This window comes from Protopterus annectens, chromosome 11.part0 (genome assembly GCF_019279795.1).
Source record: "Protopterus annectens isolate FY-2018-M chromosome 11.part0, PAN1.0, whole genome shotgun sequence".
NCBI lineage: Eukaryota > Metazoa > Chordata > Ceratodontiformes > Protopteridae > Protopterus > Protopterus annectens.
Window position 1 is genome coordinate 164276024 of NC_056745.1, and position 24969 is coordinate 164300992.

The following is a 24969-nucleotide window of genomic DNA, read 5'->3' on the forward strand; positions in this document are numbered from 1 at the left end:
AGATGCCATGCATCCCAGAGCCTGAAGGATTTTCCTTGCAGTCAGCCTGGTGAAATTTGCCAGTGTTCTGAAGTATTGAGTTAGTTGCCCCTGCTTCTCTGGCATGAGGTAGGCCATCTGGGTGTTTGTGTCCAAGTTGGCACCCAGGAAAATTATTCTCCGAGAGGGTATTAGCCTTGATTTCTTTTTGTTGACTGTGTATCCCAGAGAATTCAACAACATTATTACATAAGCCAGATGTTTCAGAAGTATGTGCTTGCTGTCCGCTTGGATCAGGCAGTCATCCAAATAGGAGTATATTTGTATCCCTTGAAGTCTGCAGTAGGCAATTACTGATGCCAGACATTTCGTGAATACTCTGGGCGCAGTAGATAAGCCAAAGGGCAATGCAGAGAATTGATAATGGGTTGAACCTGCAAGAAATCGGAGGTATCTTCTGCAATTTTGTCTGATTGGGACATGCAGGTATGCCTCCTTGAGGTCCAGTGTTACCAGCCAAGACTCCTTGCCCAGCATGGGAAGAAGCTGCTGTAAAGTGAGCATCTTGAATTTTGGTACGAGTAAAAATGTGTTTAGGATGGATAGGTCCAAAATAGGTCTCCAATCTTTTCCCTTCCTTGGTACCAGGAATAGTCTGGAATAAAAACCATGACCTTGTTCGTGAGTAGGTACCGCTTGAATAGCTTTCATGTCCATGAGATCTGAAATTTGTCTTTGTGCCCCTGCCCTTTGATTGTGTGGCAGGTTTGGCATGCCTCTCATTTTTGGAAGGGTCTGAAAATGGAATCTGTAGCCTCCGTTTATAATGTCCAGGATCCATTTGTCTTTTGTGACAATATGCCAATTTTTTGAAAATAATGCCAGTTTTCTGCCCAAGGGTGCTGCCATTTGAGCCTTGCTTGGCATGCAAAGGGGAAAGTCATTGGGCTTGCTTTCTGAATGGCTGTGAACTATCCTCACCACCTCTTTGTGTAGGAGCTTGCCATTGTCTGCCTCTAAACAATCCTTGGGATTGCCCTCTGCCCCTCGGGCGCCTGTATCTACCTCTTTGGGGTCTGTCCATGGCTGGAAAGGACCAATTTTTGGAAGGCCAATTTCTACTGAAACGTGGGGGTTGTACCTGTAGAAAATCTTTCACTGTTTGCATTGATTTAGCCTTTTCCTCCATTTTCTTTAATACCTCCTCAGCATTAGCACCAAATAAAACATCCTTTTGTAGAAGGGCATCTAGTAATTTAGCTTTGACATGATCTGGTAAGGTTTGTTCCTTGAGCCAGGCATGTCTACGTATGACTGATCCTGTAACAGCAGCTCTACATGAGGCCTCTAGAGCATCAAAACCACATTGCAAGGTATGTTTACCCACTTGCTCTGCACTATGCATCAAATTCTGCAACTCCTTCAAGTCTGGTTGTTCAGGTTGTGACATTTTACTTCTCAATTGTGATAACAGAAACTGTTGGTACTTTAGCATATGGAACTGGCAGTTTAATGCCCTCATGGTTAAGGTGGCCGAGGTATATACCTTTTTTCCCCACCTTTCTAAGGATCTGGAATCTCTCTCAGAAGGTAATGGATTTTTAGCAGTGGAGGCCTTAATTCCCTTGGGGCCCTGTGAGATAGTTTCTGGGTCAGCCGCATGGCTTTTGTATAGAAATTGGTGTGAGTCAGGAACCCGGTAGTACCTGTCAGGCTTGACTGGGGCTTGAGGTAAAGAATCCGGGTTAAGGCAGGCCTCCGAGTACACATCATCTAGGATGTCCAAGACAGGAGGTATAGCCAGAGGCCTGTGCTGAGGTAGCAAGAGAAAATCCCTAAGCCTTTTCTTGGAATCTGAGTACTCTTGGCCTTCCCAGTGGAAGTGTTCCCTTAAGGTATGCAAGGTTTCCCCAAATGAGTAATCCTCTGGGGGGATACAGAGGGAATGGACTCCTCTGCATCAGAATCTTCAAAAGGGGAGTAAGAATGTTCCTGTTTATCAGAGTGCTCTGATATAATGGAGGCCTGATCAGAGGAGGGGGATTCTTCCTCCACTCTGGGCCTTTTGTCCGGGGGGGATTGAGAACCCCTGATAAGAGTAATTAAATCCTCAGCCATTTTAAGCATCTGTTTTTTAGGCATGGGGCCTGGAGATGGGCCCTGTGTAGCTTGTCTCTTAGAATGCATAGCTGCTTTAGGCTTGGTGAAAGCCTTGATGGAAAAAGAAGAGGAAGGTCTGAAGATACCTTGAGAGGAGGCAGACCTGTCTACATTTTGAGATTCACCACCAAGAGTGGCTTCGGTATCTGTAGTAGGGGTGTGGGCCGAGGAGCCTGCGACCTCGGGCACAGAAGACACCGCCAATGAAGTGTCGTCGGTAGTCAGGGGCTGCGTAGGTGCCTCGCTGAGAACCGGACCACCTGTAATCGGCTTTGGCGTGGTGTTGGTAGAGGCCGCAGACCTCGTGTGTCGGTCCTTATCTTTGCACTTTTTAGACAAAACTGGAGTCGGAGTATCCGACGACATAATATAGTTAAATTTTTTGCCAAAATAATGCTGGGCGAACTCCACCCGACACTTAATGGTGCGTTTGTTGAATGTAGCATAAAAACGACAGACCGAGACGTTGTGGTCTGGGCCTAAACAAGGAATACAGAGGGAATGAAAATCCTTATGCGGTATTTGCTTCCCACATGAAATACAATTAATTAACTTTGTCTGACATCGGTCTGAGGCAAGAAAAATTTCCCCAACGGGGTACTTAGCTTTCAAGAAGACTTCGGTTGCAAAATTTTCATAATTTCAGGAGCTGGCCGACCGGCACTTGCGAACTGCTTCTGCTTCGGGCACCGCGCAGCAAGAAAGACTGAAGAAAATGGCGTTGGCTGGTTCTTTTATACCCCTGTCGCACTGACGTCAGGGAGGAAGCGACGCCGGACCTAGATTTTGGAATTTGGCCGACTGAGGACCCACCTGACGGCAGGAGAACCCATCTGTCATGACTGCAGCTGTATGCACGATGAACATCTGTACTATGTTCTTCATGTTTCACTGTTGCAGTCATCACTTGTGGGAAGATTCCCAAAGCTGAGGAAGTGGGTGGAGACATGTTATGTAAATTATGGGGATACTAGCATGCCCTGCAGGACTACAGATGCAAATCCTGTCCTGGTTTTGGAGAATGTACCAGCTGGTAGCGCTTAGTGAAAGTGTGGATAGATGTCCATGTAGCAGCCACCGGGATATCCTTGGTAGGAACCCCTCTCAGGAAGGCTGTGGAAGTAGAGGCTGCTCTAGTGGAGTGAGACCTGATGGATTTGGGAAGACTCTCTCCATGGAAGGCACAGCAGAAATATATGCAATGATCCATTTGGAAATGGCCTGCTTAGTAATGCTCCAGGGGCAAACGAAACCAGGAGCTGGTCAGTTTTTCCTGACTGATTTGGTCCTGTGAAGGTAAAATCTCAGTTGTCTGTGTACGCCCAAGGTATCCAGAATTCTTTCTCCTTTATTGGTAGGCTTTGGGAAGAAAGTAGGTAGGTGAATGGGTTCAGGGTTACCTCAGAGACCACCTTAGGCATAAAGGCGGGGTTGGTTCTCAGAGAGACCCTGTCTGCATGGAAGATGATGAAGGGCTCAGTGGCCATTAAGGCCTGGAGCTCAGATATCCCCCTGGCAGAAGTGATTGCTAGTAATACGGCAGTTTTCCAAGAGAGGTACTCGAGATCTGCTGAGGATGCTGGTTCAAAAGGGGGGAGAGTCAACTTTTCCAAAACAAAGTTAAAATCCCAAGCTGGTGCAGGTGGCCTTCTAGGTGGTCTGATGTGAGTCACACCTCTGAGGAACCGTTTTAAGAGGTACTGAGAGAACAAGGGCTGCTCTGCCTGGACATACTCTGAGACAGCTGCAGCATGAGTCTTGATAGAGGAGTAGGACAACCCCTTTACTAGAAGCTCTGCCATGTAGTCCAGAACCAGTGTTAAAGTGGCACTGGTGCTGTCAGCGCCTCTGCTGCTGCACCAGCAGGTGAACCTTTTCCATTTTGCGGAATAAGATTTTCTGGTGCTGGGTTTATGGGCCTCCTTAATAATGTCTAACACTTGCTTGCTGAGGGCCGCAGTGTTATTTGCCTTTGAGGAATCAACCATGCTGTTAACTTGAGAGTGGCCAGGCCTGGGTGCAGTAGCTTGCCTCTCTGTTGTATGAGAAGGTCTGTGGAGCAGGGTAGGAGGATGGGAGGGCACCTGCTCAGACTGAGCATCATGGGGTATCAGTGCTGCCTCAGCCAGTCTGTGGAAATTAGGATGGCCCTTGGTCCTTCATCTCTGATCTTGAGCTGCACCCTGGGTATCAGAGGCAATGGTGGGAAAGCGTATACAAACAGGCTACCCCAATGAAAGGATAGGGCATTCACTCTAAGTTTCTGGGTGAAACTCTCTTGAGAAAAATTTTGTTAGCTGGTAGTTCTGGTGGTTTGCAAAATGGTCTAGGTCTGGTTTCCCCCAGATTTGACTGATCTGAAGGAAGGTCTTCCTGTGCAACTGTCACTCATGTGGATGCAGGAGTTGTCTGCTTAATTGGTCTGCCAGGGTGTTTTGTTTCCCTGGAAGGTATTGTGCTATCAGGTGCAGTCCCAGGTTTGAGGCTCACTGCCAGATTTTCATAGCTAAGCGACATAGGAGGTAAGAATGGGTGCCCCCTTGCTTGTTGATGTACCACATGACAGTTGTGTTCTCTGTCTTGATTAAAAGGACTCCTGGTGACAGATGTTCTTGGAAGGTTAGAATTGCTCTGTGCACTGCTAGCATTTCTTTCAGGTTGATATGGAGACCCTGAATCTCCTGTTTCCAAAAGGCCTGAGTTCACAGTGTTCCTTTGTGAGCTCCCCAGGCAATGTCTGAGGCATCTGTGGTTATGGTTTGGCTGTGTGGCTGAAGGACAAAGGGAAGACCCTTGTTTAGGTTGCAAGCCTCAGCACACCATAGGAAGTCCTTCCCCAGACAAGGAATCGGGGGGAGTTGGTGTTCCAGTGACTGGGAGTGCTGGATCCAGTGACTGGGAGTGCAGGAACCAGAGATTCCATGCAATTTTATCATGTGCAGCCTGGCAAGGGGTACCAGCAGGATGCAGGAGGCCATGTATCCCAGGGCTTGCAGGATTTTTCTGGCAGTGAGGTGGGTTTTGTGGCCAGCTGGGTGAAGTAAGATTGTAGGAAGGCCTGCTTCTGGTGGTGGTGGGGGGGGGGCATATGTGCTGAGGTGTCTAGAAGGGTGCCCAGGAAGGCAATCCTTCGTGTGGGCTGTAGATGGGACTTTTCCCAGTTAATGGTGAATCCCAGAGAGGTTAGTAGGATTTGCACAAAGGAGAGGTCCTGCAGGAGTTTTCCTTGGTTTCTGCCTGTATGAGGCAGTCGTCGAGATGGGGTTAATGTGTATGCCCTTCTGTCTGCAAAATGCAATGTCTGGAGCCAGGCACTTAGTAAAGACTCTAGGAGCAGTGGATAAGCCAAAGGGCAGAGAAGAGAACTGAAAGTGTTGGGACCCTGCTCTGAACCTTAGGTAATTCCTGCAGGACTGTCTGATAGGGATATGCAGGTAGGCATCCTTCAGATCTAGGGCCACTAGCCAGGCTTGTGGCAGGAGCATAGTATTGTAGAGTCAGCATCTTGAATTTTGGAACCAGGAGGGACAGATTCAGTGTGGCGAGGTCTACGAAAGGGTACCAGGTGCCCTCTTTTCTGGGAAATAGGAACAGTCTTGAATAAAATCCTTTTCCGGTCTGTTCCTTTGGGACAGGTTCTACAGCACCCTGGGCATGAAACTTTCTGATCTGGTGAATAGCTTCTGTCCTCTGATCTGCAGGGATGTCTGGGCAACCTGACCTTTTTGGTTTCTCCTTGAAATAGAATCTGTACCCGCTGGTAATAATTTTTAGGACACCTAGATCTGAGGTGATGGGCTGCCAGTTTTCTAGGAAGAGGGAAAGTCTTCCTCCCTGCCTGTTGGGTGACCTGAGGGGCAGAGGGGAGAGAGCCATTGAGAGTCCTTGGAGAAAGGAGTTGGTTTAGAAATCCCTTGCCTAGGAGCTGCAGTGGACCACTGCCCGGGTCTTTGTTGGATACGGGACTGATGCCTAGGAGTTCCATCTCTGCATCCCTTTCTCTGGGCTGGTTTTGTCTGAGAGGGAAAGGACCAGTGTTTAGTGGGCAAGTTTCTGCTGAACCTGGGAGGCTACACCTGTAAAAAGTCCTTAACAGTTTTCACGGACTTGGCTTTGTCCTCCATTTTCTTAATGACCTCCTCCGCTTTAGGTCCAAATAAATGGTCTTTCTCTAAGGGGGTGTCTAGCAGTTTGGATTTTACCTGGTCAGGCAAAGGCTGCTCCCTTAACCAGGTATACCTTCTGATTACTGAGCCTGTGACTGCAGCCCTGGTAGAAGCTTCAAAGGCATCAAAACCACAATGCAAGGAGTGTTTGGCTACCTGAGAGCTAGACTGTATGAGGTCTGTTAATTCTCAAGTAGTATTATTGTCAGGAATGGAAGATAACTTTTGCTTAATCAGTTCAAGGGCATTTTGCTGGAATTTTAGCATATGGAATTGACAACTGAATGCTCTTACAGCCAAAGTGGCTGAAGTGTATACCTTTTTTCCCATTCTGTCTAAAGCTCTGCTTTCTTTGTCAGCTGGAATGGGATTTCTAGATGAGCTTGCCCTAGCTCCCTTATGTCCTTGAATAATGACTTCAGTGTCTGCAGAAGGGTTCTTGAAAAGATATTTGTGGGTGTCCTGCACCCTGTAATACCTGCCTGGTTTTCTGGGTGCTAGGAGAAGAGAATCTGGAGAAAGAGCAGATTCTAGAAAAACATCCTCCACTACATCCAGGATAGACGGAATGGCCAGAGGTTTATGCTGGGGCAGGTCAAGGAACTCTCTCTTATTAGATTGAGGGTAATCTTGGGCCTCCCACTGAAAGTACTCTCTGAGGGAATTTAAAGTTTCCCCAAAAGAAAGGTCCTCGAGGGGGAGGCGGACGGAATGGGGTCATCAGCATCAGAGCCCTCAAATGCAGCTAAGGGCTGGTCTTCCATGTCTGACTCCTCAAGGACAAATTCTTCTGATTCCTGGTCAGAGGACCTCAGGCGAGGCATACCTTTTTCTTTTGGCTGGGGTAAGAGGATGGGACTGGCTTTCCCTAATAAGAGTCATCAAGTCTTCTACTGTTCTGAGCAGTTGCCGCGACTGACTAGCAGGCTGGCTAGGTGTAGGTCAGTGGCTGGGTCCTTGGGGAGGGACCTTTCTGGGAATAGTCTTAGGCTTGGGCCTGGACGGATCGGTAGTCTTACACAAAGTAAGTTTAACTGGCGGGGTTGTTGCTGGTCTGAGTCTGGCTTTGGTAGTCAGTAGAGTCTCAGCGAAAGCCAGTGCCTGCAAAGCGGCTCCAAACCCGACTGCGTGAGGAAGCAGTAACATACCGGCAGAGGGAGGTGGATCCAGTGGTGTACCAGATCCAGAACAAAGGCCTGTGACGGTTCCTCCCTGGCATCAGGGGCTGCGAAGGTGCCTCACTGAGTTCAGCTGTAGCAATGAGTTGAATAATACCAGACATTTGACCGGAGTCGTTTGAGGGCCTAACTTTTAGAGGCCTATCTCTATCCTTTTCCTTCTTTTTTCTAGGTAAGCCAGTAGCTGGTTGAGAGACCGACGCCATATCGCGTTAAGAAAAAGACTCACTAAAATGCCTAGCTACAATTTCAGCTCTCCTTCGTATGGTTCTAGCATTAAACAGGGCACAGAATCGGCACCCGGGGACGTTGTGGTCTGGGCCTAAACAAGTGATGCAGAGAAATGGAAGTCTCGGTGTGGTATCTGCTTTCCACAACTGAGACAATTATTGACTTTCTCTGACATCAGTTAAAATCAAAAAAATGTTCCCCAATGAGGTACTTCGCTTTAGATAGTTTTCCTCACTCTAGCAAGGAAGACTGATGTAATGATGTCAGCTGTCACCCTTTATAGCCCTGATGACCTGACATAAGCCACTGTCTCTGAACAGCCGGCAAAGGAGGGGAAATCCTTTACTCTCGTATTCAGGCCAGCTGAAGGCTACCCAGCAGAGATAACACAAACGTGATGACTGCAACAGTGAAACACGAAGAACATCAGTTTATGTCAGCTTGCTAATCTCCAAGGGCCAAGGACTAGAAATGTCAGCTGTAACTTGAGATGTACTCTGATGGAGGCTGAGGAATGTTTTCTAGTTGTTGGCAGGTTGCTGTGGTGCTGGCAGTGTGGGAGGACATAATCAATCTGGCATGGGAGAGGTGATGCCTATAACATCCCACTTGATATTCACAGGTAGGTATTCCCTGCCCATGCATCATATACATGATCCTCCCTCCCATCTTTTGCCTCTCAAGGTGGGGGGAACGGCAGTCTTACTTGACATAAACAATTGGGTTGTTCCCTCCCTAGACAGGGAGGTCCTACTTGATGGGTCACAGCAGCATTTTGCCAGATACCTGCCTGAGCAGATAATAATGGGGAGGGGAGGAATAGTGGCAGTCTTACATAGTAAGCCATGTAGTCACTCTCTTTTTTGAAAAGTAGGGTTTTGCTCCGTGTCACAGCAGGGGTTGTTTGGGACCCCTTCTCTATAAATAAAAAGTGTAGTAGGAGGACTGAATGGACTAACTGGGGTATGGTTCAGCATCAAAGGCATGTAGTTAGGTGACCAAACATAATTAAATGAGAAGTAAAGTAACCTACCTCAATGGTCTGACATATCTCCAAGGAAGTTTTTCAATGGATTTAATACTTTGTCTAAAACAAAAAGGCGCCACATAAGCAGAAAAGCCCACACATCTCTCATAATTAATCTTCTAAGAGCATCAATATAGAACTTGTAAGTCAAACTAAGCTTCTAGGAGTCACTATTGATGAAAATTTAAAATTTGAAAATCACATAAAACAAGTAAAAAAAACATCCAGCAAAAGCTAAATTATTTCTACAGAGTCAAACAATACCGCACAGCTAACACCAGAAAAAGTGCTCAGTTCCCTTCTCAACCCTATACTACTTTATACTGCTTCGACCTTGGATTTACAGTCCACTGAACCTTCCCTCTTGGAACAGTGCTAAAATAAGGTGGGAAAAATTTACATCGATTATCATTATAGGACACTGTAGATCAATATGTATGTATATACCTTTAAGAAGCTATCAAAGGGCTTGCACAAGGGTATAAATACTGAGCATGTGCAAGTCTGACTGCCATCCTGATGTGTTTCTATGTAATAAAGCATCTAAACAAAAACTCCAGACTTCTTGACATATGTGTTAGAGACGAACGAGTGACATGGTGTCAAAATGGGATGTAGAAGTAAGACACAGAGACAAACAGCTAATATAAAGGAGTGAATCATCCCTAAAATGTGCAAACTTCGCAAAACACATCAGAAACAAATTTTAGGTATTAAAACATGCTCAGCACCATTTCTTTTTCACATAATATGAAACAGGCCATACAGAACATTCTAAAAAGAATGTATGTTCTTACCATAACGTTACCTCTGTGCTGTTGATCTGCATTCATTCTTGACAGTTGGGTTTCGGTTCCAACCTCAGAACTGACTTGACCGATATAACAAGCTCGTGCAAGCCAAAAAACTCTCAAGCTAAGGTTAACCATACTGCCTCTCTTCTCTTCCCTTCAGATAAAGTTTGCCCATAAAGAAAGAGTAATAAAGCAGAGGCTTTGTCTGAGCAAATGCCCTATCACATAGCCAGGAGCAGTTCCAGACCTCCAGGAGTCTTTGGAGGGGGATAGGAGGGTGGGATGTCAAGAATGAATGAAGACTGACAACACACATGGAACATTATGATAAGAACATAACTTCTTTATCCGATGTTGTCAATCTTCATTTATTCAGGACAGTTGGGACAGAGTCCCTAGCTACTTTATGTCCTGGGAGACCCTATAGAAGGATATTCCTAAGCACCACTGAGCTAAAGGATGCTCTTCCCCTGGAGACCATGTCCAATTTGTATTGACTGATAAAGGTATGAGGGGTAGCCCAAGTAGCTGCTGCGCAAATGTCATCTACAGAGGCTCTTGAATGAAAGGCTACTGAAGTGGAAACTGACCTGGAGGAATGAGCCTTGACTTGAGCTGATAAATTCATTTGATTCTGTTGATAAACAAAGGTGATGCAATCTCTTAACCATTTTGCCAAAGTGACTTTAGAAACTGACTTTCCCATGTTAGGCCCTGAAAAAGACAGAAATAATTGGTCCAATTTTCTGAAAGATTTAGTCCGAAGTAAAAACGTAATTGTGTATGTACATCCAATACATGCAAACAATATTCTCCTTTGTTTGGAAATTTTGGGAAGAAAACTGGCAGGTCAATGGATTGATTAATATTTGGATATGAGACAACCTTGGGTAGAAAGGGGGGGGTTAGTCCGAAGGGATACTCTCTCTGTGTGAAAAATTATGTATGGGTGCTTAAAACACAAGGCCTGTAATTCTGATATTCTCCTGGCTGAAGTGATGGCTACCAGGAATAAGGTCTTCTAAGATAAAAATTTTATATAACAGGTGGGTGCTGGCTCAAAGAGTTGGCGAATCAAAGTTTGTAGAACTAACATCAAACTCTAAGGTTCAATGGGTTCTTTAAAGGGCAGTTTTAAATGCATGACTCCCTTTAAAAAGGTTTTGCAGAGATAGTGAAATATTAAAGAAAAATCGTCAAAGCCATTATGGAAATTTGAAGGAACTGCTAAATGGACTCTGATAGTATAAGCTGAGGCTCCTGAATGGAGTAAGGTTGACAAATATTCCAACACTTTAAATCGGGGCTGAAAAGGGGTCAAGTCATTTTTCTTGAGACCAGACTACAAATCTGTTCCACTTACTATGATAAATTTTCCTGGTGGACGGTTTATGGGAAGCCAGAGGTATCCTTTGTACTGGGGACGATAGATTATTCTGCCTGGCAATTACAGGAAGTGGAGGTACCAAGTGGTCAGCTTGAAACTTGGTAAGTTAGGATGAACCAGCTCCTGTGGATGAGAAAGCAGTCCCAGAGTCGGGTCCAGAGTCCACGGGCAATGAACTAGGTAAGGCCAAAGAAAGAGGAACCAGACTTACTGGGGTTAATACGGTGCAATGAGGATTACTTTGCTTCTCAACTGTTGTGCTTTCTTTAAAAAAAAACTGTGGTATCAGGAGAAAAGGAGGAAAGGCATAAAGCAGTCCCGGGGGCCAATCATGTATAACAGCATCCCTCGGGGACTCCCCCTGAGGGGAGATTATGACAATGTAGCTGCTGCATTTGTGGTTCATGGAAGATGCAAACAGATCGCAGCAAGGCTAACCCCAACAATGAAAACCTCCGTTGCTCCCATGGGATTGAGAGACCACTCGTGAGGCAGGAGAATGCATCTGTGCAGTTATAGTCCGCAATCACGTTGGAATTCCCGGGAATGTGCGTTGTTATCAAAAGCGATTGGAGGCTATCGTCCATTGCCATACTCTCATGGCTTCTGACATGAGTAGGATCTGATTCCTCCCAGTTTGTTGATACACCAGAAAACGGACATGTTGTCTGACTGGATAGCAATTGTCCCCAACAGAAGGGCAGACTGGAATGCTTGCAATGCCAGAAGCACCACCCTCAGTTCTAGGACGTTTCTATGCAAATTGGCCTCTAAGGGGGACCAAGTGCCTTGGACCGTCTTTCCCTGAAAATGCCCCACCCCATCAGGGATGCGTCCATGGTCACTACGCCCTTGGGCTGAGGGGGTGAAAAAGAGGCAACTCCATAACTCCTTTTCTGGCTTTATCCACCAATTCAGATCCTGCTTGCAACGGTTTGTTAGGCGGACTGGGTGAGACATGGGATGTGTTAACAGAGACCACTGAGACGTTAGAAGCCACTGGAGCAGCGTCATGTCGAGCCTTTCCAGGGGAACTAGAGCAATTGTCATTGCCATTGACCCTAGTAGTTGAAGGAGTAAGAGAGCTGGAACTGTGTTCTGAGAGAGTATCGCTTGGAGCGGAGACCTTAACCTTTGTAATCTGTGGCGAGGAAGGGCGAATAGACAGGATCTTTTGTTGAATGTTGCTCCAATGAATTCTAAGCTTTGAGTGGGTACCAGTTTTGCCTCTTTATTTATTGAGATACCTAGGAGCCCTGTCAGTTGTCGGGTGTAGTGCAAGGCGTGACGCATTAGATGCTTTGTGGGGGTAGTAAGGAGCCAATCGTCTAAATATGGAAACACCCCGAATCCTTGCAGTCTCAAGTGAGCTGTTAGTACTGCCATACATTTGGTGAACACTCTGGGGGCTGTGGAGAGACCAAAGGTCAGTGCTTGAAATTGGTAATGATTGGCTCCCAGTCGGAAGCGGAGATATCTTTTGGAGCATTTGTCCATTTTTATATGGTAATATGCATCCTGAAGATCTATCGAGCACATCCAATCGTCTTTTTTCCAGAAATGGAAGGACAGACTGAACCGTGACCATCCGGAATTTTGCCTGCTTGACAAACTTGTTCAAGATAATGAGTCCAGAAATGGCCTCCAGTCCCCTGTCTTTTTTGGCACTAAAAAGAACCTCGAGTAAAATCCGGATCCTATTTGGTCTGGTGGGACTTTTTGGATAACTCTTTCGAGCAGCTTTAGAATTTCTTGAGCTGCTGCCTCCCTCTGACTGGGTTGAACATCGGGGATTCACCTTTGCGGCCTCTGGTAAAGATCGAAGGGGATACAGTAACCTCTGGAAATTATTGCCTGCACCTAGGAATATGATGTTATTGAGTACCAGACTTGGTGGTGCAGAGAGAAATCGTCCTCTGACTGCTTCCAGAGGCAAGTAATCAGCCCACTCTTCAGGATCACTGATAGGGTTACACCAGATAAGGAATCCCTGGAACTTTGATTACCTGGGCCCCCTCTGCCACGGGAGGGGCATCTTCCTGATGAGTTACCCTCTCTGCCCCGGGGGGGAAAACACACCACGTGTCACGAAAGGCCCTTGGGACTTCCTGAACCACATCTTTCCACTTCTCCGATTCCTGGAATAGGATCATTGAGGGGTGGAAAAATGTACGCCCACAGCAGACAGAGTCTTTCCATCCTCCTTCCACCTGGCTAACATGTCTTTAATTTTATGCCAAACAGAGAAGAATCATCAATGGGAGCGGTGACGAAGGAAGACTTGAAGGGGTCCAAAAGTCGCACAATCACATCCAGGCATGAATTCTCATGACAATGCCTGCACCCACTGCTCTGGTCACCCCTTCTGTTGTACGTGCAATCAACTGCTAAGGCCCCTGAGAGTTCTGTGATCAGGTCCCATTGAAAATGGCTAAAATGTGTCAAATAACTCAATGACCGTATGGCAAAGGTCACTGAAGCATAAACCTGCTTCCCTCTCAATGACCGTATGGCAAAGGTCATTGAAGCATAAACCCCCTAATCTGTCCAAAGTATGAGACTCTCTGTTTAGAGAATGGACAGTAGAACTCTCCTCTACAAGTTCCTTTTTCATGGCCGCCGCCACCACCATAGCATCTACTGCCAAACCCTTAGACCAGTGGGACTGATCTTCGGGGGGGGGGGGGGTTATTTTGTTAGGTCTCCGGGGGATTGGCTCAATGATGTCAGGGGCCTTCCAAGCACACTGCGCAATGACCTTGACCAACTCATCTGCAGGCGGGTCACCCAGGGAGTACAGGGTCGGGCATGAAAAGCCTGCAAGAATACGGATTCCTCTTAGGAAGGGTTGGTGGACTTCCAGTCACACCTCTGTATTAAGATCTCTAGTATGTCTCCAAAGGAGACATCTTTAGTGGGCGACTGTGGGGACCCTTAATCCATATCTTCGGTGAGAGATTCCTCAGGTGAATCAACATGCTTCTTCTTGCACAATCTTTTACGGGGTGGCTCATCAGGGGGAAGGTCTGAAAATGACTCTGAAGAGAAGGTACCCTGTGGTAAGGTATCTTTCTACTCCTGTGCCCTTTGCCTCAGTGTAGCAGACTGTGACAGCTGCGATCCAGAGGACACATATATGACATTCTGGCTTTAAGGTTGTCAACTGTGAGCCTGATGAGGCGAGCACTCTCTCCATACACTGGAAGGCAAGACCTCCCAAAGAGGGATGGAAGCCCGGAACAGAGAAAGACAACCTCGGAACTGGGGTCACACACTGCTCCAGCAACCCCACCTCCAGAGAAGGAGCCACGAGAGGACTCAAAACTGTCAAAACAATCAGAACCCTAGACGGCATCATGGAAAAAAAATATGTGCCGAACTAGGGATCCCAGTGCCAGCAGCCAAGTCACGGTCCCAAGGGCGGGCCAGCTCCAAGTGAGCTGAGGTCCACAGAGTAGGTTCTGGAACCACGGTGAGATCCACCAATGAAACAGAAGAAGCTGGCACCGAGAGAGGTGTCGGCATCAAGGGGTCTGAATCCTGTGGTGAGGTTGATGGAGGAAGACAAGATGGTGTCTGTGGAGAAAAAACCTCGGCTCCAGGTGGAAGTGAGGTCCTAGATGGGGTTGGAATGCCTCTGGCCACTAAGAGCTGGTCCACAAGTCTCATTAGATCAAGCTCCAAAAGGCTCCTGGTGGAATGAATGGACCTTCCCAATGGAGATTCCGGCCAGTCAATAAATGGGCTGAGCTGCTGTCCAACAAAGGGGTCAATGGACGGGGAATATAAAGTCCTCGCTAGCGATTTCACCTTCGGCACAATGGCTGAATGACCGAAGGTTGTGATGGAGGGGGAGTGACCAGTTTTAAGGGAGAAGCTATTGTTGATGCTGAGAGAGTCTGTGGTACCATGGTATGGGTCAGTACTGTGGCAGTTTTCATAGTCGGTTCCATGGTCAAGGACGGCACCGTGGAAGGGGTCTTGGGCTTCAGTGCCGAGATAGATGGTGCCAATTTCGGCTGGTTAGTCTTCGGTTCAGTATGAACCTGGGCTTTACACGTTTTCGGTTCAAGTGAATGAGAAGACGTCAGGACCGAGTGGCTCCTTTTCTTTATTTCTTTTTTAGGAGGTTTTGACACCTCTGCTTCAAATAAAGCCTCCGAAAAAGGGGGTTTTAATAAACCCTTGAAAATTAGTTTATTCCTACACTCTGCTAAGGTGCGGGCACTAAAGCCCTTACAGAGCTCGCACGGAGGTTGGACCTGTAAATGTGAGACTGCTAAACAATATATGCAGGAAAGATGCCCATCGGAATTAAACATCTTCCTGCCACATTTGTCATACGGTTTAAAGCCAATAGTACCTTTTATGTCAGCCATTTTAACAAGTACAAAACACCAGATAGATAGTCTTTCACGCGATCACAGCGCACACAGTAACAGAGGAAGATTTTTTTTTTTTTTTTTAAATACCAACAATGGTAATACAGGTGTACCCAGAAGAGTAAGAGGAAGGGAAGAATACCAACAATGGTATTAGAGTTTACCTAGAGGTAAGAGGGAAGGGACGGAACTCTACCAGCTATGATATGAAGAAATACCAGAAAGGGGGTAACAAGGAGAAAAAATGCACACACACCAAAATAAGCTAAACATAGAAGCGCAACCAAGACTAACAAGAGGTTTTTAGATAGAGAAGTATCAAAATTTTCGAAAAACAGTGAAAAAATATAACACTTGGCTTGAGAGCAGGCCTGATGCGTCTTGAAACTCTACACGGCAAATGCGATCTGGGGGAAGGGAAGAGAGGCACGATGGATACCTTTAGCTCAAGAGTTTTTCGGCTGGCGCAAGTTATACCGGCCGAGTCGGTTCAGAGGTCGGAACCGAAACCCAAATGTCATGAATGAATGAAGATTGACATCAGATATGATATTTGCATAAACCAATATGTACGATATTGATAAAAATATTCAAATTACTACGGAAAATGTTTGAAATAATGTCAGAATTGCAATAAAATGAATAAAATAAGGGGAAACGACCGCATTTTCGCAAAGCATGCATTTTTTGCATTAAGCAAAGATATCAGAGTTATCAGAAGTGCATAAAGTGTTAGAATGCTTGTGCAGAAATGTTTGTGCAGTGTTACAGTAAAACTATTTTGCAAATTACAGCCATTACAAAGCATATTTCGCAGAGTACAGCAATTATAAAGCATATTTCACAAAGTAAATTATTTCGGAGAGTTTACTGTGCATTTAAATGTTGTTACAAGCTCACAGAACAGTTTGTTCGTACATAATTACAAAGGCCATATTTTACATGTGTTTGTGTATACTTTGTGGGCATGACAGACGGATTTTGAAAACCCAGTGCACTTGTGTTTGACAGCAATACTGCTGAGAACTGGAGAGTGCTTGAGCAAGAGTACGACATTTTCATACAGGCTGAATTTTCTGATAAAGATGACCATACAAAGGCATTTATTCTACTTAATTGAGCTGGGTCAGAAGCTATAGAAAGAGAATGTTCATTTGTGTATGCACCTGCTATCTATACAGGAGACAAGAAGAAATGTCATATTGTTGTACCAGCTGAGTCAAGGGAGGACCCAGAGTGCTTAAAATGTAAATTTAGAAAAATGTGCAACTCCCAGACAAATGTTACAATGGAAAGGCACTTCTTTTACACAAGGGATCAAAAGCCTGGTGAAACTTTTGGAGCATATATAACTGACCTGAGAAATAAAGCTAAAACGTGCAGATTTGTGACTTAAGGGATGAGTTGATAAAGGACAGACTTGTGTGTGGCACAAAGGATGATGCTGTGAGGAAGATTTTGCTTTGTGACAGTGATTTAACTTTGAATAAGGTCACTGAAATTTGTCAGATATACGAGCTCACAGAAAAGCACACAAATATGCTTACAAATGAGAATATCTCTAGAAGGCACAGTGATAAAGCTTATGTTGATAGTATGCAGCACGTGGTCAAAAGAAACAGGCCCAAGCACATGGCAGCAACTGTAGCCCCTGTAGCACTCACTGGTAAACCCCAGAACTTTCCAGCAAATTCCAGAGTTCGCACAGTTTCAGGGAAGCATAAGAGTGAGTAAGCAAACTCAAAGCATGGGCCCCTGCCTAGTTTCATTGCCAACTAACTCAACTGTGGTGGAAGCCATGAATCTGTTGTCTTTCGGCTTTTAGGTTAGGGGTCACCGCAGTGGAACTCCGGTCCACTAATGATTGGCAGTAGATTTTCACGAATGCTGAGGTGCCAGCTCGACGTCCAACCTTCAACGAAGGCACGCCCATTTACGCATGTCTTTTGAACGCCCACCCAACCGCAGGGAGGACATGCAAGGTGGAAGCCATGCATCTAAAAAGGAAAAATGTTTAGCTTTTAGTCAACAATGCTACAAATGTAATAAATGGAATCACTTCAAAAGGTTTTAGGCCCACATTCTTTTACTAAACGGGAATATTTTAAGAAATGAGTTGATCAGTTAGACAATGGCAATACTACTCTTTATGCTGATGGTGTGTCAGTGCTTCATGAAACAGTCAATGCAATAGACTAAAGGGCAAAGAAATAAGTATTTTGTACTGTTCAGATAAATGGCAAACCCATAGAGCTCAAAGCTGACACAGGTACCAAATGCAATGTTACATCTGCAGAAACATTTGCTAGAGTGTCATGGTGAAAGGCTTGATTTGGCAAGGTGTGCAAAGCTTGTTACTTATGTAGGTGAAGAAATTCAAACCAAAGGCTAAATAGCGCTTTCATGTTACTCTGCTGGAAGAAGCTTTGACTTACTATTTTATGTGGTCAAGAGGCACATTCAGTCATTATTATTAGGGCTCAGAGACAGTTTGAAAATGGGACTGCTTTAATTTAATGAGGAAGTCCACCACATTAGCTTAAAGAACCTCTACTTTAAATTTTGCCCAGCACATTTTTTCTACCTATGCTGATCTTTTCGAAGACAAACTAGGCAAACTTCCACTTACGTACTCCATGAAGTTAGACCCAGAGGTCAGTCTAGTTCTCCGGCCAGCATACAAAGTACCAATAGCCATGCAGGTCAGAGTTAAAGCCGAGTTAGATAAAATGGTGCAACAAGGTGTGATTTGTCCAGCTGAAACTTCGATTGAATGGGTATCTTCCATGCTGGTAGCTCATACGAAACGTTCAGATGACAATAGAATATGTATTGTTCCACACGATTTGAACAAAGCACTTAAAAGACCTCATCATCCAATGCGCACAGTTGAAGAAGTTGCAGCCTTGATGCCAAATGCCATTGTTTTTTCTGTCTTAGATGCAAAGAGTTCATTTTGGCAAATTCAGTTTTGCAAAAAATCATCAGTGCTCGTTACTTTCAGTACTCCTTTTGGCAGGTACAGATTTTTGAGAATGCCATTTGAGATACATTCTGCAAGTTTTCCTAGGTATCCTTGTTCTATCATAGTAGACAAACTAGTAAAAGGTTGTAATAAAGCTGAACATGACAGAAACCTCAGAAGAATTCTAAAAAGGGAATGACAAGTGAATCTTAAGCTCAACTCACACAAATGCAAATTCAGGGTACAAGAAGTTACTTATGTTTGTCATTTATTTACGACTACAGGGTTATGACCAGAACCTTCAAAGCAAACAGCCATTCTTGAGATGCGAGCTCCAGACAATGTTCAAGCCCTGCAACGTTTTCTTGGCATGGTTAACTACCTAGGCAAGTTTATTCCAGACTTGAGCCAACTTACAGCACTGCTTAGAGAGCTGACACGTAAAGATGTATCCTGGTCTTGGTTAGAGCTACACCAAAGAGCATTTGATGTCCTGAAACAGAGTTGCTAGTCCACCAACACTCAGATACAAGCCAGTTATACTTTCCTGTAATGCTTCGAAATTTGGTCTTGGTGTAGTCATTCTATAAGAGGGTCAAGCTGTTATCTTTGCATCGAGAACTCTGAGATGCAGTATGCCTAGATCAAGAAAAAGCTTTTGGCAATTGTATTTGCATGTTCAAAGTTCCATGATTATGTTTATGGTATACCTATCCATATCAAAACACACCACTTTCTTCACTATCTTGAGAAAGCCAGTCCATTCAGCTCCAGCCAGACTGCAACGTATGATGCTGAGATTACAAAACTAGAATTTCAATCTTATCTACAAGAAAGGCAAACTTCTTTATTTTGCTGATACCTGATCTAGATCACCCAGAAATACCACAGAACGGCACTAGAATAAGAATCTTGATGTTGAAGTCATGGAAGGGAGAAATGTTTCTTCCACACGTCTTGATGAATTGAGAGATCACACTACCACAGATCCAGATTTACAAAGGCTCAACCACTTTATCAATCAAGGATGGCCGTCAAAGCAATCTAGTTTACCTCAAGAAGTGCAACCTTATTTTCCATACAGAGATGAGATTTTAGCTGACAAAGTTATCGTTATGAGGGGTCTGAAAGTAATTGTTCAAAAGTCCTTGCAACCAGAGTACATTACCATCTTGTATTGTGGTCACCCAGGAACCAAATCTACTAAAAGAAAGGCGAGAGGACTTGTATTTTCTCCTTCTATGTCACAAGACATTGAGAGAACACTTTCATCTTGTTCAGTGTGTAACAGTACAAAGCCTCATCAACAGCGGGAACCACTTCAGCTTAACCATATTCCAGAAAGTACAGTTGTGTACACTTACCATAAATGTAGCTGTTCAAGTGTATTCACTGTTGCAGTCATCACACTTGGGTTATTTGCCTGCAGGTAGCCCTCAGTCAGCCCGAATACCAGAGTCTTGGGATTTCTGCATCGGATGCTGTCGCCTCATCCATGACGTTAAGTCTTCAGGGGTATAAAACATGCAGCCGACGCCATTACATCAGTTTTTCTGGTCCCAGATATCAGAAGCCCCAAAAATAGGATGCAATCAAATGGTGTGGAACACCTCCAGCAAAAAGTACGTACCATTTCCATAAGATATGGGCAAAAAAAGAGGATAGGTAGAAAGTATAGAAAGACAGGGGGCTGGAGGGAGGGTAACCAGGACTGCAACAGTGAATACACTCGAACATCTACATTTATGGCAAGTGTACACAACTGTACTATGTTCTTCGTGTTTCACTTTTGCAGTCATCACACTTGGGTTGATTCACAAAGCTGAGTAAGGGTGGAGGCAGTCAAGAAGGAGCAGGGCTGGCTAGCAGGCCTTGTAAGACTGCTGTGGCAAATACAGCTCTGGATTTAGAAAAGATAGGCACGTGGTAATGCTTGGTGAAGATGTGTACAGAACTCCAGGCTGCAGCTTCCAGGATGTCCCTGGTAGGGACTCCCCTGAGAAAAGCTGTAGAGGTTGAGGTAGCCCTAGTGGAATAAGGCCTGATCCCCTGTGGCGTAGGTTTTCCATTGTGTTTGTAGCAGAAATGGATGCAGTGTGCTATCCATTTAGAAATGATTTGTTTTGAAATGGCCTTGCCCTCTGCCCCTGTAGCAATGCTGACTAGCAGCTGATCAGACTTTCTGAAAAGTTTAGTCCTGTCAAGGTAAACCCTGAGCTGTCTGTGCACATCCAAGGAGTGCAGGATCATTTTCCCCTTCATTCTGAGGATTAGGAAAAAAGGTTGGCAAATGGATGGATTGGTTTGAAGCCACAATGGATACCACCTTGGGCATAAAAGATGGGTTAGTCCTGAGGGAAACCCTGTCCACATGGAAGATAATGAAGGGTTCCACAGCCATAAAGGCCTGTAACTCAGACACTCTTCCTGCTGAAGTGATGGCTAGCAGTAAAGCTGTTTTCCAAGAGAGGAATTTTAACTCTGCTGTAGCAGCAGGCTCAAAAGGGGTAAGCGTGAGCTTCTCTAGTACAAAGTTAAGGTCCCAGGCAGGAGTGGGAGCTCTCCTTGGGGGTCTTAAATTGTTAGCTCCTCTCAGGAACTGTTTGATCAGAGGGTGAGAGAAGAAGGGTGGCTCAGTATTGTAATGAGCTGAGATGGCAGAGGCATGAATCTTAAACTGATGAGAAGGATAAGCCTTTGTGAAGCAGCTCTGCTAGGTAATCTAGGATTTCAGGCAAGGAGGGCACAGCTGTGTCCTTCTCTTGAGACTGGCTCCAAGAACAATATCTATTCCACTTTTCTGAATAGGATTTCCTAGTACTGGGCTGGTGATGTATTCAGGGATTAAGCCAGGCTGCCAGGTTCAGCGTTTGCACCTGAGGATGCAAAATATGTCCCTCCTGCTGGGACAGCAGAGAGGGGGGTCTGATGTAGGTGTCAGGGTGGCACTGCTGTCAGACTGCTTATGAGTGGGTACCAGTGCTGGTGTGACCAGTCTGGTGCAATAAGGATTGTCCTTGGCCTGTCCTGTTTGATCGTGAGGAGTACTCTTGGAAGGAGGGGCAGAGGGAGAAAGGCATAGATTGAGAGATTTTCCTATGTGAAGGATAGGGCATCCACTTTCCAAGCTTGGCTGTGGGGAATTCTCTTGCAAAATTTGTTTAGCTGATGGTTTTGGGGGGACGCAAAGAGGTCCACCTCTGGTGTCCCCCACCTGTGTATTAGAAGTTTGAATGAGTTTGGTTCCAGTTTCCACTTGTGTGGGTCCATTAGATTTCTGCTTAAGTCGTCTGCCAGCGAAGTTTGTTTGCCTGGCAGGAATTGAGCTTACAGGTGCACTTGGTTGCTTAAGGCTGTGTTCCACAGAGCCATGGCTAACCTGCATAGTAGGTAGGAGTGAGTTCCCGCTGCTTGTTTATGTACCACATAACTGTGGTGTTGTCTGCCTTTATCAGGAGTTGTCCTGGCAGGATAAGGTATTTGAAGGCTGTCCGTGCATTCTGTACAGCTAACATTTCTTTCTGATTGATATGCAGGTGAATTTGTCCTGGGCTCCATTTGTATTGAATGCATTTGCCTGCCATGTGAGCCCCCCCCATGCATAGTCTGATACATCTGTTGTCAGAGTTTGGATGGCAGGGGGTTGTGAGAAAGGGAGTCCCTTGTTGTGGTTGCAAGCCTCTGCCCACCAAAGGAACTCTGTCCTTAGGCAAGGAATGATAGGAATCACTGTTTCCAGGTCCTGGGAATGTTGACACCAGAGACTTTTTAAGTACCACTGAAGTTTCCTTATATGCAGTCTTGCATATGGAATCAGTAGAATACATGAGGCCATGGACCCTAGGGCTTGCAGTATTTTTCTTGCAGATAGCTGGGTTTGGGTGGCCATTAGTTTGAAAAAGTTGTCAAATAAACCTGCTTTTCTGGAGTGAGGAATGCCATCTGGGAAGTAGTGTTCAAGCTTGCTCCCAGCAACACAATCTTTTGGCTGGGTACCAGATGTGATTTCTTTTCGTTGATGATATACCCCAGAGAAGTTAGGAGTCTCTTTACAAACATCAGGTGCTGAAGTAGCAATTTCTGGCTCTCCGCCTGAATCAGGCAATCATCCAAGTATGGGTAAATTTGAATATTTCTCTGCCTGCAGTAAGCAATGGCTGGAGCCAGGCACTTTGTGAATACCCTGGGTGCAGTAGATAAGCCAAAGGGAAGTGCAGAGAACGGATAGTGCATAGAGCCTGCCCTGAAACGTAGATATTTCCTGCAAGATTCCCTTATGTGGATGTGCAGATAAGCTTCTTTTAAAAGTCTAGGGTGACTAGCCTGGAGTCCTTGGCTAGCACAGGAAGGAGCTGCTGGAGTGTAAGTATTTTGAATGTTGGTACCTCCAGGAAGGTGTTTAGGGATGACAGATCCAGAATAGGGTGCCAAGAGTTCTCTTTCCTGGGCACCAGGAACAGCCTGGAGTAGAAACCCTGTCCCCTTTGCTCTGTTGGTATAGGTCAAATAGCCCTGACACTGAGAAAAGAAAGTACTTGCTTTTGGGCCTCTGTCCACTGGCTTGGAGGAAGGCCTGGCAAACTGCTTGGGGTTGGCAGAGAGTGGAAATAGAATCTGTATCCCTGGGATACAATGTTTAAGACCCTTCGGCCCTGGGTAATATACTCCCAGTTTTTTGCATGCAGGGCGAGTTTTCCTCCTAGGGGTGCAAGTACTTGGGCATGGCTGGGAAGGATTAAGGACAAGCCATTGTGAACTTTTTCCATAGGGGGTGGCTTACCACTCCCAGTGTTTGAGGAGGGAACACTCCATTGTTTAGATCTGTGCATACCCTGAGACTGTAGTCTTTGTGGTCTGTTGCCCCTGGATTTGAGCTGAGGAGGTCTGGAAGGGGGAAAGGACCAGATTTTTGAAGACCAATGCCTAAATCTAGGTGGCTGCACCTGTAAGCAATCTTTTAACAGTTTGCATGGATTTAACTTTTTCCTCCTTCTTTTAACAGTTTGCATGGATTTACCTTTTTCCTCCACCTTTTTAAGAACTTCTTCTGCTTTACAGCAGAACAAACATTCTTCATTTAATGGAACATCAGGTAATTTTGCCTTGACATGGTCTGGCAAGATTTGTTCCTTCAGCCAAGCATGCCTTCTCAGAACAGACCCAGTGACAGCAGCCCTGGAAGATGCTTCTAAGGCATCAAAACCACACAAGTATGTTTACCAACTTGGTTTGCAGAATGCATTAAGTCATGTAAGTCCTTATTTTCTGCATAATCAGGAATCAACAATATTTTTTGTTTAATTAGATCAATAATATGCTGCTGGTACTTCAACATGTGAAACTGGCAATTTAAAGCCCTGATGGCAAGAGTTGCAGAGGTATAAACCTTCTTACCCCATCTGTCTAGAGCCCTAGAATCCCTGTCTGAAGGGGTGGGATTTTTGGCTATAAAAGCCTTAATACCTTTAGGTCCCTGGGAAATGGTCTCTGGATCTGCAGTGGGATTTTTAAAGAGAAATTTGTGAGCCAGGTACTCTAGTATCGGTCAGGCTTTCTAGAAGCAGGTGGTAGAGTATCAGGGGTAAGGCAGGATTCCATGAAGACATCATCTACAATATCCAGGACAGGGGGGATAGCTAGAGGCCTATGCTGAGGCAAGTCTAAAAATTCCCTGAGTCTCTTTTTGGACTGAGGGTAGTCCTGGCATTCCCAGCGGAAATGCTCTCTTAGGGTATGCAAGGTTTCACCGAAAGAAAGGCTCTCTGGGGGGGGAGGCTGAGGGAATTGAATCCTCTGCATCTGAGTCCTCATAGGTAGATAAGGGTATGTCCTGGTAATCACAGGGGTCAGAGTCATCAGAATCACAGTCTGAAGAATCAGAAGGAAAATTAATTCTTTGCGTTTTAGAGGGGGAAGGCTGGCTTCCCCTAATTAAAGTAATAAGGTCTTCAGCCATTCTAAGCATTTGTTTCTGTGGCATGAGAGCTTGAGAATGTGCTTTGGTTGTCAGTTTCCTAGGCGTAGTGCGAACTCTGGGCCTGATAAATTCGGTAGATTTAGTCATTAACGAAGTAGTCGGATACGAACATTGGAAGGTCTTAATACCCCCTCAGAATCTAGTGCCTGCACAGTGGCTCCGGACCCATCCAAGGTGGAGACATCCGTAGGTTCCATAGTCGAAGAAGCATCTCATGGCATACCAGACTCCGAATGGGTCTCAGTAGAGGCCTGCGAATCTGTAGAAGTGGGTAATGGGGTGTGAAAGCGCCTCACTGAGTACTGGCGAACTGCCAACTAGCTTAATGGAAGCATCATCTGCAGTTTTGGACCTATGCAGTCTGTCTCTGTCTTTATCTTTGCGTTTTTTCAAAAGATCGGTAGTCGGGTGGCTTACCAAAGCCATTTCGGAATACGGAGAATGACAGCGAAAGAATTGAGAGAAAAAAATAGCCCGATGATGAATAGTTTGGGCGTTGAACAAGTCACAAAACCGACAGCAAGGGACGTCGTGGTCTGGGCCTAAACAGGTGACGCAGTAAGAATGAAAATCTCTGTGAGGTATTTGCTTTCCACAGGCAAGACAATTGTTAACTTTTTCTGACATCAGTTAGAACAAGAAAAAAGGATCCCCAAAGGGGTACTTAGCTTTAGAAGACTTCAGGTTTGAAACTCGAAAAATGAAAATTTCAGGTAGCTGCCG

At 45.3% G+C, this 24969-nt stretch overlaps 1 protein-coding gene across 2 annotated transcripts in view; it reads right to left on the reverse strand.

Annotated features, from left to right (window-relative positions):
• Positions 1-24969, reverse strand: part of TIGAR (TP53 induced glycolysis regulatory phosphatase) — a 558949-nt gene that overhangs the window by 460297 nt on the left and 73683 nt on the right. Inside the window, exon 2 of one of the 2 annotated variants that reach the window (XM_044087567.1) lies at positions 8748-8801. The exons of the other annotated variant lie outside the window; for it this stretch is intronic. Coding sequence (XP_043943502.1) covers positions 8748-8801 — 54 coding nt within the window. The remainder of the gene's footprint in view (positions 1-8747; positions 8802-24969) is intronic. 2 annotated transcript variants of the gene reach the window in all.